General features: G+C 36.1%; 1 protein-coding gene across 1 annotated transcript in view; it reads right to left on the bottom strand.

Moving 5' to 3' along the window:
• Positions 1–12,744, bottom strand: part of LOC110326481 (E3 SUMO-protein ligase RanBP2) — a 47,007-nt gene that overhangs the window by 11,854 nt on the left and 22,409 nt on the right. Inside the window, exons 18-20 of the mRNA XM_021204962.2 lie at positions 10,664–10,799; positions 6,599–6,693; positions 1,094–5,768 (exon numbers count right to left, since the gene is read on the bottom strand). Coding sequence (XP_021060621.1) covers positions 1,094–5,768; positions 6,599–6,693; positions 10,664–10,799 — 4,906 coding nt within the window. The remainder of the gene's footprint in view (positions 1–1,093; positions 5,769–6,598; positions 6,694–10,663; positions 10,800–12,744) is intronic.

Below are 12,744 nucleotides of genomic sequence, written 5' to 3'. Positions count from 1 at the left end.
AAAAAAAAAAAAAAAAAAAAAAAAAAAAAAGAAGAAGCAACACTTACAGTTGACCTGCATTACATAAGGAGCATATGTTATAGAATGATAGCTGTTCAAAATGAGGTCTAATTTCAAATATAGTCTCTAAACCCTCAATAGACATGTATTATATTCATGTCTGCTGCCATCCTATCTGAATACTGGCAGGCAGTAGTGGCTAAGGTCAACAGAAAAAAACAGGTCTTTATTACAGAGTTAAAAAGAATAAAGAAAAGTTCAATGAAGCAGTAAGACAAAGACAGACATTAATTAAGCAGAGTTGAAAATGAAGCAAAGACAGCATAACAACACACAGACAGCATCCAGATACAAATTTAAATTAAAGGCTGTTACATCACCACTCAAAAAGTATGATTTGTAAAATGTCATTCTTTAACATGCACATTGCAATGTTAATTACTCCAATTCATACAGCCGCAATTACTTGGCTAAGGACTACCAGCTAGTGGTCGCCTCACACTGAGAATGCTAGCTCTATACCTTTGCTCTCAGGTTGTGAGGTAGGGATGGTGGTCCAAAAGGCCATTGGATTAGATTTAAAAAGGCTAAAATTAAATCCTAGAAACATAAAAAATATTTCATTTTTTTTTTAACATCTACTGAAACAAAATGAATAACTTAAAAAAATTCAGACCTCTCCTTTTATACCAGTCTGGGTATCTTTCATGTTCATTTTATGCACAAGGTCTCTTTCTTTGCCAACTGAATAAATGGTGGCAACATTAACTTATATAACATACATGCAACTTCTCAGTAATACATGCTTCAAGTGATTTTTAAAAAAATACAACATTGAAGAATCAATATTTAAAAGACTCAATACTCATGATTCAAGTGTATGAGTCTTTGTATTATACTAGGTTCTTTTGCACTGCTTTACAATGCTTCCGTCTCTCCGGTGATCTGTTAGTTGTAATATTCACAAGCTTATTTAGGGATTAAACTTGTCCAAATACTTTTGAACATTTATAAACTAGTGTTTATGATACAACTTTCATAGTTTCCTATAAAGAGTCAAATGTAAACACTAACTGTAATACTAAGTACTTACCCTCTTCTGGTGTTTTAAATGTATAACTAGTTGAAGAGTTCTCTTTTGAAAAGGCACTGAGATTTTTGACTTTGCCATCAGAAGATTGCTTGATGTCAGAGTTCTGGGGCAGCTCACATTTGTCAGGTTTTACTTTTCCTTCAGATCCACTCTGGACTCTGGAAGTCATTTCACTATTGCTATTTTTCAAAGGTGCATTAAAACTAAATCCAAACAAAGAACCAGTAGCTGAACTGTTGCCAAATGCAAATGGCTTGGATTTTTCACTACTAAAAATGCTTTTAACAGATTCTGAGCCAAATACAAACTTAGGAGGAGAAACCACTGCTTTCAGTGTTGTTTCAGAAGTGCTAGATGTTTCTCCAGCTTCTGAAGTTGTATCTATTACTTCATCTCCCTGAGTTAAATCTGTCCTTTCTCTTGTGGTTTCTTCTAAAACAGCAATAGCAGTTTTGCCACATGGTGACTCTCTAGGGGTGCTCAGATGAGAAACATGAGGTGTTATCAATGAATCTTTTTCTTGAGCTGTTTTTGCTTCATCAAAAATTTTCTTAAATGAGTCTGCAACATCCTGTAGTTTAAAACGAACAGCCAAATGTTCAATTTTTCTTTCTCCATCTGCAAAATCACATGCAGTCCACACCCACACTCTTTCAGTCCCTTTCATAGTTTGCAAAGTCATATCTGGAGTTATTCTATGATTAGCACAAAGTTTTAATACCTGGTCCCTTCTCATCACGATGCGAACTTGTTTATTATCGTAATTCTGTAAGATCTTTATATCTCCAATGCCTCTTTCTTTCCACTGGCCAACATCTTTATCATATCTGTAAAGTTTTGCTCTGTGACTAAAAACAACTTGTTCATTCTCCTCACCACTGGATACTTCAACTAGATCAGGTAAAGGAACAACAGGTTCAAAGTACTGTCCATCTCTCTCTTCTTCTTGAGTAACATCAGATTCCTCATCCGTGCCAACTGAAGTTCCACTCTGGTTCAATTTGGCTGGAGACTTAGATGGACTCAGAGCAGATTTAAAACTGAAGTTAAATCCTGTAGTTGACTCACCAAAGCGGAAGAGGTTTTTCCGCACAGGGCTGCTTGCCAATGGAGAAGCATGAACTGAGCTGCTGCTGACACTGTCATCCAAGGCGTCTTCCCGTAAGTCATAGTTGTCCCATTCTAAGGCGGGCCCAGTGTTAGCAGGGTTTGGCTTGACTGTAGTGTCTGGAGCACTGGAAGCATCTGCACCTGAACTTGTGTTCTCTTCATCAGTGACCTTTGCTTGATCATTAGTCAAAAATGTTTTGAAATCTTTCAGTCCGCTCTTCATTTCCTCAGCTCTCTGTATTAATTTAGCAGCCCTGCCAGTATCTACAAGTTTATGGGGTGTCTGAAGTGGAATGTCTAAGAGAAGACGTTGACATTCCTCAAATTTCTGCTTGAATTCTTCAGCTAGCTCTGGCGTTTTAAACTTTGCAGCCAGTTGTTCTAGTTTTGCGTCACCATCGGAAAAATCACTAGCTAGCCACATCCATGCTCTATCTGACCCTGAGAGAGGCTTCAGGTTCATTGTAGTGGTTATCCAATGATTGGCACAAACTTTTAGCACTTGTTCTCTTCGCATCAGCATTCTCAGTTTACCATTGACTTCATTTTTGAGAATTTTTAAATTCCCCAAACCCCTTTCTTTCCACTGACTTATCTCAGCATCAAATCTAAATAATTTCACCCTTTGTGAATACAAAACTTTTTCATCTTCTTCTCCTGTTACTAGTTCTACCTTTTCTGGCATCTGCACTACTGGTTCAAAATGGATGTCATCACTGTCCTCAGTCTTATAGGCATCATCATCTTTCTCAAGATCTGAAGACGTATTTGCTTTCTCAGTCACTTTGCCACTTTGTGATGAGAATAATTTTTCTCCTGCACCTGAAAATCCCTTGAAATTAGGGTCTTTCTTGCCAAATTGAAATCCTTCCTTTGATGTTGACTCTGCAAGGTCTGCAAAGGTGAAGGTGCTGCTTGTCTGACCAAAGACCACACCACTACCATTCTTCTGGCCACTAGTATCATGAGCTTGAAAACTGGGATCATTTTCAAGATGTTTTTCATTCTTCTTCTCTTGATTTCCCTTTTCCTGAATGCCAAATTTAAACCCATCAGCAGATACAGGAATGCAAAAACTAAATCCATCCTTGATTGACTTAAATTCTATATTAGAGCCACCCTGAAAAGCAAAGGAAGGTGTTTTTTCTTGATCCACATGCCCAAATTTAAATTTCTGCTCTGAAATGCCAACTTTAAAATTCTTTTCTGGAAAGTTACTTTTGAATTCAGTTCCCACTTGACTTCCTGAAGATTCATTTGACTGTGACTTTGAGCCCACTGTGAAAGCTGAAGGAGCTTCATGAGGCTTATGAGTTGGTTTAGAGGCTTCACAAGCCACACATTTTAGGGAAGAGCTCTCGTTTTGTACAGAACAAACAGCACACTCCCACTCCCCTTCCTTTTTGGTGAGTAAGCCTTCAAAGCCACTCTTTGGAGACCTGCTTGTCTCTGAAGAGGCAGGAGCTGATACACAAGATGTAGGCTGATTCTGCTTATTTGGATTCTGACAAGCAATACAATGAGTAACACTGGCTTCATTTCGGACAAAACACAAGCTACAGTCCCACTGTCCTTCCTTCTTGGCGAACATACCCTCAAATCCAATCCTGAAAGGCTTACTCGTCTCTGAGGTACCAAACTTGAAAGACGGAGGTGCAATAGATAAACTTGGTGAAACAGGATTATCACAAGCAACACATCTTATAGCATGCGCTTCATTTCTCACTGAGCACAAACTACAATTCCATTCTTTCACCTGTTTTCCTGGGTTCTCACAAGCAACACATTTTGTAACGCTTCTTTCATTTGTTACTAGGCATACACTGCATTCCCACTGACTTTCTTTTTTAGAAAAAACAGATCTGAAATCACTGTCAACAGACTTAGGAAGAGCTCCCTGACCAAATTTGAAAGAAGTTTGAACAAAAGAAGACCCATTTTTGTTAGCAGACTTTGTGTTCTGACATGCAATGCACCTAGAAACAGTGGGTTCATTTCTTACTAAACAAACACTGCAATCCCAATGGCCTTCTTTATTTGGAGGCATTATTGCAAATCGATCTTGAGCACTTTCTGGGCCAGTTTTAGGAGCAAAGCCATTTTCAACTAACGGAGGACCTAGGAGCTCTTTGTTACTGGTTGGGTTTGTATTCTGGCATGATACACATTTCTTAGCAGTTGCAGCATTCTTAAAGGAGCAGCTGTTACAATTCCAGCAAGGCCCTTCCTTCTTTACAATCTGGAATTCAAAATTCAAGTTTCCACCGTCAGATTTGCAAATGTCCTTGTTATCCTGAGTTGCAGATTCTTTGACAATTCTAAGAGTATGATTTGGTGCTGTAGATGCATTTGTTCCTAAGGCTTTTAAAATGTTCTGGGCCTCTTCAAATTTACACTTAAATAGTGCTGCTTCCTCAGGAGTTTTGAATCTAATTGCAAGTTGTTCTGGTTTTGGCAATTCATCTGCATAATCAAGGGCGTGCCATACAAAAGATCTATCTGAGCCAGCATTTGGTGTCAGTTTCATATCTGGGCTTATGTAATGATTTGCACAGATCTTTAATACTTGCTCTCGTCTCATCAAAAGGCGAATTTTACCAGATGTTTTATGCCTTAGTATTTTTACATTGCCTATTCCACGTTCCTTCCATTCTTTGGATTCACCATCAAAACGGAACAACTTTGCACGATTGCAAAAGAATTCTTCTTCGTCTTCCTCACCAGTTTTTACTTCTATCTTGTCAGGAAGAGGTACCACAGGCTCAAAGTGAGGGCCATCATCTTCCTCATCCCCATGAGCACTTCCTCCATCTGTTTCATGACTTTTATTTGCCAGGTCTGAAGCAGGTGTTGTAAATATGGACTTCCCTGGACCGTGAAAAGTAAACATGTCATCACTTCGACGAAAACCAAAATTCTTCTGCTGATTTGGGCCCATGTTTTCTGTAAGTGTATTTTTGCTTCCAAAACTGAATGTATTCCGAGACCCACTAGCTTGACCAGATATTGGCTTTAGTCCACTATAGCCATCTCCTTGTAAAGGCTTATCTGAAGTCAGGAGACCTAAAAGACTTTCACTATTACTATAAGCTGTTGAAGAAGGCTGTGTCACTACCTGTGGTGATGAAAATGTGAAGTCACCATCATTTGATTTGAAATTTGAGTTAAATTTAAAGGGAGTTGGCTGTGCTGTATGTGCTGGTGTTGTCAAAGGTGGCCTTATTACTTCACCCTGCATGGGCTGAACGAAATTAGATTTTCCAAATTCTATAACCTTTGATTCTGCTGACCTTGAAGCATGAGCTACAAGTGGTGGCTTTGTGAAATACCCTGGTTCTGGCAAAGGTGGATTTGTGCTTGTCTGTTGAACATTGTAATTAAAATAATCATCACCCCTGGGTGATAGAATTCCTGTTGCAGGAGACTCAAAACGCAAGGGAGGACCATACATTTCCTGAGAGAACATACAAGCAGATGAATTTTGTACTGGCGGTGTGTGCATCTGTTGTGAATATGCATAAATATGTTGTTGGGGTGGAAGCCTATTCATGCCATAAACTGGACCCTAAAAGGAAAAATAAATAAATAAAAATACTTTCTTGATTATTCGTAAAACTATAAAAATCTACAAACAAATCAACTCTTACAAACCTCAATTTAGAGTACCATTCAGCAGAAAGCACCAATGTACACAGCACATTAACAGACACCAATGGTGCCACAAAGACACCTGAATATATATGATAAGACAGCACCTTAAAAATCTGTACTGACAATGACTAGAAAAAAATATTTTCTTCATTCACTAAACAATTACTAAATGATGTTAACAGTGATTATTACTAAAATTCATTAAGCATTTATTAATGTATCAACTATGCACAGTTTTAAACATTTTAACTTACTTTAGAAGTTAAAGTTTTTTAGCCGCAAAAACTCTATTAACTATAGTATTATTCTCATTTAAAAACAGGTGGCCTAAAAGGTACACAGGTTAAAAAAAAAAAAAAAAAAAGCCCAAATTCACAATAAGCAGAAGAATAGGAATCTAAATGTACCAATGCAGCCCCAGCTCTCTGTCCTGAAAGTAATAATTTTTAGTTACTGTCATAATATCCAGTTTGAGTCAATAGGATGACAATATATCAGCCTAGCAAAGCAAGAACATACTAGCCTTATTCCTATCAAAATAGAATAATACAAGGGCCAAAACCATCCAATCCTATTTAAAATATTCCAAATGTTTCAACTTACTGTTAACATAAAAAATGACTATGAAAAGCCTATATCAAAGGTCACATATCTTACAATACTGAACTACTTCGTTCAATTTAACAGAAACCTAAACATTTAAGATGTAAATAATTATAATTATATATGCTTTTCCTTTGTTACCTTTGTGGGAGTTACATTAGCAGCTGGTCTGAGAAGATACTGGGAATTATATGCAGGTGACTGACTATAATATGCTGATGGGCCAGTAGTTGCAACTAAAGTAAAAGAAACAAAAACAAGAAAACAATGTTAAAAGTTTATTCTGTAGTTTAAAATACTACCTAGACAAGAATTATTTTAAATATATGATAAGAATCAAAGAAAGTTTTAATTATTCTGATTTTTATATGCATACCATAAAGCAATTAATAAAGAAATATATAAAAACAAAACAAAACCAAACAAACAAACAAAAAAGTTAAATGACACAAAGAATAAAAAAATAGCACTACTATTATCAACAGGAAAAAGTACTTAAGCATGCCAGAGTAAGGCATAATGGCACATGCCATTTGATCTCCCACACTCAAAAAACACAGGTGCATTTCTGTAAGTTTCAGCTAAAACTACATAGTGAGAGATCTCTAAAAAGAAAACAAAGAAAGTAAATAGTTCAAGATCAGCAAAATGTAAAAGCACAGAACTGCTCCACATTAGGAAAAAAGTAATCACAAAGGATTTAGTAACCAAAATGCACCTGATAGCCTAAACATTTAAGAGGACTTGAAAATCTATAGAATGACAGGGTTGCAGAATATGATCTCAAATAATTACTCACATTTAAGCTTAAAATAACATGGTACAATTATGAAAAGGGTCTCACAATAAGCATAAGGCCAACTACATGGCTCAGCAGGTAAAGATACCACATAAACTTAGCAATATGATTTTCATTTCTAGAACACATGTAAAGGTAGGTTGTCTTCTGACCTCTGCAGATGCTGTGGAATGTACATATATACATACATACAGGGACACACACATGCATGCACATATGTACAAATGTTTTAAATTAAAATTTTAAAACAAATTATCATAAAATTTGTTCTTTGGCTAAAGCAGACATGTGTGTATGCATGCATACATGCATACATACATACATACATATAAATACGGATACACAAATTATATGTTCCATCTGTTCTGTGAGGTTTTAAAAGGCACTTATACTAATGGCAAAACTATAATGGTATGCTTAATCTGTTTTACAGCAGTTTTATTACCAGAACTAAAAACCAAAAGACCTTTCATACTGTACATGAAGTGGAAAACTGAAATTGTGAATTAATCCTGAAAAAAGCAATAAAAAGTAGACAGTCGGTAAATACTTCTCCACGTCTGAATCTGAAAAACCTAATGGAGTGTTATTTTAGAACTCCCCTGAGGAGGAGTAAGCAGGCATGGAAACTTCAGGTTGATTGACATGAGGCAAGAATCTGAAAAGTCTAGATAAGGGGCTGGAGACATGGCTTAACGGTTACCCACACTTGCTGTCCTTACAGCACAGCATACAAGCAACTCACAACTGTCTGCTATCAGCATTGTATGCCTACAGAGAACATATATACATGCAGCCAAGTAAGTACTTATATATATATACAATAAAAAGGAAATATTTTGTCTACAATTAAAATTAGCAACTGTATCAGTGACCAGTAACTCAGTGGGACAAAAAATTAGAAGTTCTTATAAACTTAATGAATAGACAATTCGGGGGTAAAATTCAAGAGACTATAAAATACAAAGCATGTACTATTTACATTAAATATTAAAACTGGTAACATTTTGTTCTTACAACTCAGGCCAGGTTTTTGTATAGTTTAGAGTACAAGATGATACTATTAGATACTCGTAATAAAAGCAAAAACAGAACTTTTAACACATATGAAGGAGTGTAACAGTATAGTTCTATTCAATGGTAGAACACATCAAGCATGTAGGAGACCCTAGGTTTAAGCTTCATCACAATAAAAAAAGAAAAATAAGATGAAATTTCTAAGGTTCTAACAACCCTAGAAATGTGTCTAAGTATTAGTTAGAGGAGCACAAACTAAACCATTAAAAAATACTGGCAGTATTTGCATATGAGGAAATAGGGTCATGCGGTCATTTGCATATGGTCGGTAGGAGTGTTTTCAAAGATTTTTCAAAAAACGTTCCAAATTTAAAGTAACATTTAAAAAAAAGCAGGCCATACACACACATACACACATATATGTGTGTGTATACATATGTATATACACATACATATAAAATCATTTTATGTATCCAAAAAAGAATAATCAAAAAAGACAATGTTCCAAATGTTTTGAATAAGGACTGGAGAGATGGCTTCCCTATAAGGCACAGGAGTTTTAAAGGCAAGGTCTGAGCTCTACACACATACATATCTATGTAAGATATGACATTAGAGTTTAACTTCAAAAAACTTTGCTAACACTTAGAAATCACTGCGAGAAGAAAACAGTGATTTAAGTATGGCTCTAGGAGCCAAACACAAATGTGCTCATTTAAATTGGATCGCACTCTAACCTTCCTGGTTTGAAAGCAGAAAACAACATGAACTCAAGGGAACAGTGGCTCAGACCTTGAATCCCATCCCTCAAGCAGAGATAGGAGAATCACCATAAGTTTGAAGACAGTTTTGAGTTATATATCATGGGTTCTAGACCAGCCTGGGCTCAAAGTAAGATGCTGCCCACCCACCTCCCCAATCAATACACATTACAGGTCTAGTTATCTCTTGTCCAAATTTTTGGTACCAAAGGTATTTCAGGTTTCAGAATACTTACATATACATAAAAATGTCTTAAAAATAGAATGTAAGTACCACTAAACTCATTCGTGTTTCATAATTCATCCAGCACATATTCTCAAAGTCTCTGGACTGTTTCTGAGACAGTGCCTTACTATGCAGGCCAAACTGGCCTTGACTTGTGATCTTCCTAGCTTAGCATCTTGAGTACTAAATTATAGGCATGTGTGCCACCATACCATGCCTGGTAATTTTCAGTCATCTCTATTTTGACAACAACCTTCATGAGTGTATGGTAATCCTGTGACAACACTCAAAAGTTTCAGGTTTTAAAGAATTTCAGATTTCAGAATGTCAGAATAGGAATACCAAGAGGCACTGTATCAGACTGGAAAGTTGCTTCTCAATTAGGGGGCTGCCCCATCTACCACTAACTAGTTGTATAGTAGTAATAATAGAAAACCCTTCTAAAGTTATTTTCTCATCTATAAAACCAAGTTTACCAATAGTGTTTACAACCTGTTACTGTAATAAAATTACCTACAAAATGTACTTTTGCACATAGCTACCCACAATAAACACTATTAATAACCTTGGCTCATTAGGTTTACTAGATAGTAAAAAAATATTCCATACCTACCTGCACAAATACAAATACTCATAGTAATTATGGAAAGCAAGTATGAAGAAAAACTTATTATGGAGCCAGCTGTGGGAGTACATGCCTAGAAGTGGGTAGGAAGAGGTGGGCAAATAAATTTCTGAGTTTGAGACCAGCCTGGTCTACAAAGTGAGTTCCAGGTCATCCACAGTGAAATAGACCCTAGATACACAGACAGACAGGCAGGCAGACAGGGTGAATAATAAAAAATAGCAAGAGAACAACTCATTAGGGGTTTTCCAGTGAATAATCCTGTTTGAAAATAAGGGCAGGAAAGATAACTCACCAATTAAAGGTTAGGCTCACAATAAAAATGAATGAATTAAAAAAACACCAAAATAACTCAAGAAGTTTAAATTCTTATTAGGCACCTCTTAGTAGTATATGACTGTATTAATTAACATGTTTCAATTTATGAAACATTTCAGTTTAGTTACAATGTACATAAAAAGATTTAGCTTTAATATATTTAGAGTATTAAGACTTATTTTTCCTGTTTCTTACTGGATTTATAAAATTTCAGTATATTAAATACAGTGTTTTGATAAACAAGTAGACATATTCTAGAATGTACAAAACCACAAACAAGTTAAATTCACAAGTTACCTATTTAAATGGGGGCAAGAGGGCTGAGCTGGGGTATAAATCAGAGGAACACCTATCTAGCTAGCACAAGCTCCAAAGTCTTAGTACTACAAAAAAGAAAAAGAAGTTAAAAAGAGAGGCATTATTTTATTGGAATATAGGGTTTGTTTAGCTGCCAGCTCACCTGTTAGTGGAGCCCCGTGAAAAGTTTGTGACCCCTGATACCCATCAGGAGCTGGGTCTTGTCCATAATGTTCTGCCGGCCAGCGATGAGGGGATGCAGAGTTATTGCTATTTAGCTTCAATTCCTGCATTTCTTTCTATTTAAAATAAAAATTAAGTAAGGAATGTTAAATGTTTAAATTATACAAGTCTCAGCAAACACTTAACAAATATTGTAAACTTAAGTGGTTATATAATAATTTAGATTATACTTTCCACAGGAAAAGGAGTGCCAAGAACACAATTCCTTAATCTGTTAACATCAGTCTACTCGTTCACTTTAACTCTATTGCAAAGAACTAACTCCCTAAATCTCGTTCGATTTCCATTCCATTTTTACTTACATTTATCTTCATAAAATTTAATCCATCCAAAACATTTACCTACTCAAAAAAACTAAGACCTACAAATGAAATATCTTTTTTTGACACTCACTTTCCTAAGCACTTCGAGTTACCTGTTCAGCTTCCAAGTTCTCCTCATACTGCTATATTCTTCTGATTATCTGGACTATTCAACACTGAAAATCATCTCTTAATACTTATCCACATGGAAGGTAACCAACAACTTTCCAAGTTACTAGCAAATGCTCATCAGCTACTGAAAGCAGTATATGCTCAGACCTTATCACGTGTACACTCTTACACCACTATGTTAGTAAACAACAGTCCATACTTCAAATAGACAGATAGAGAGACAAATGCAAGAGAGGACAGAACTGGTACCTAATCTAAATCAGATTCTAAAATGTTTTCATAAAAACTCTCTACTGCAGGAAGAGATGACAGAAACACTATTGCCTCCTACAAGACTATCTTTTCTCTGTTACTTTACCAAATGGCCAGCATCCCAACACAAGAACTTACAAAACTTTCTCTTTTAATATGGGACTTACCAATGAACTGTTTCTTTTTTGTTTGTTGAAACAGTTTCTCTATAAAGCTCTCTATAAAGGCTGACCCCCACTGCAGACCTACCTCTACCTCCCGCCGCTGGGATTAGAGGACGAGCAGCTACCACCTGGCTCTCTATTTCACTTTTCTCAAAAAAATAAAAAATAAAAAATAAAATATATCTGGATATAAAATGACTGGTCAATTTTGAAAACAGCTTCGAATTTTTGAAAACAGAATCCAACTAATTTATAATAAATGAGATAAAAAAAACCAAAAACCTAATGTACTTGCTTTCTTGATCTAAATGCTGCATTAGGAGAGGTAGCTCCAGTACCAGGGAAAGTAAGGCAAGAAACTTATTACAAGTTTCAAGCCTTCCAGTACTATAAACAATGACTCAAACACAAAACAAACAAATAAATGTGTTTCAAATGCATCCTTACCTCAATTTTCAAGTTAAAAATAGTCCCCACTCATCATCCACCTCAACTCCATCTAGACACTACTCATTCACAAATAAAAAACTACAAAACATGATGGGTACCTAGCCCATAGTTCTAAACTTGAAATACAATATAACCACAACTGTTAATAGTGAAAGAGCTAGGGAGCCTGGGGAACTGAGAGTCTGTAAAGTGCCTGTTATACAAGCATAAGTCTGTTATACTGTGTTCAGACTCCAGTGTCCACATAAAAACTGGGCTTAGTGATGTCAACCAAACATACTAGTATTACAGGGTGGAGAGAGATAATTCCCCAGAACTCACTGGCCAGTCAATCGAGTCAACTGGTAAATTGCACAATCGATGAGAATAAAATAAGGTGGAAATTAATAGAAGACAACCAGAGCTCAACATCTGTGGCCTCCACATGTAAGTACACATTAAAAAAAAAAAAATGTGGTAATAACTTGTTTCAACAATTCTAAAACTTAACAACACATAAATTAGACAAAAGAAAAACACAAATTTTCCAAGAGTCAAGAGTTCTGTGTAAGAACCAGTTTTCTAAGCTCACAAACAAGGTCTCCATTACATTTCCACAGAATAGTGTTGAAAGACTGAAACCTGTATATTGAAAGAAACTCTCGGGCTGGTGAGATGGCTCAGCAGGTAAGAGCACCCGACTGCTCTTCCAAAGGTGCAGA

The sequence above is a fragment of the Mus pahari genome, chromosome 9 (genome assembly GCF_900095145.1).
Source record: "Mus pahari chromosome 9, PAHARI_EIJ_v1.1, whole genome shotgun sequence".
NCBI lineage: Eukaryota > Metazoa > Chordata > Mammalia > Rodentia > Muridae > Mus > Mus pahari.
Note: the sequence above shows the minus strand (reverse complement) of the source record. Positions and strands in the feature narration are given on the sequence as shown.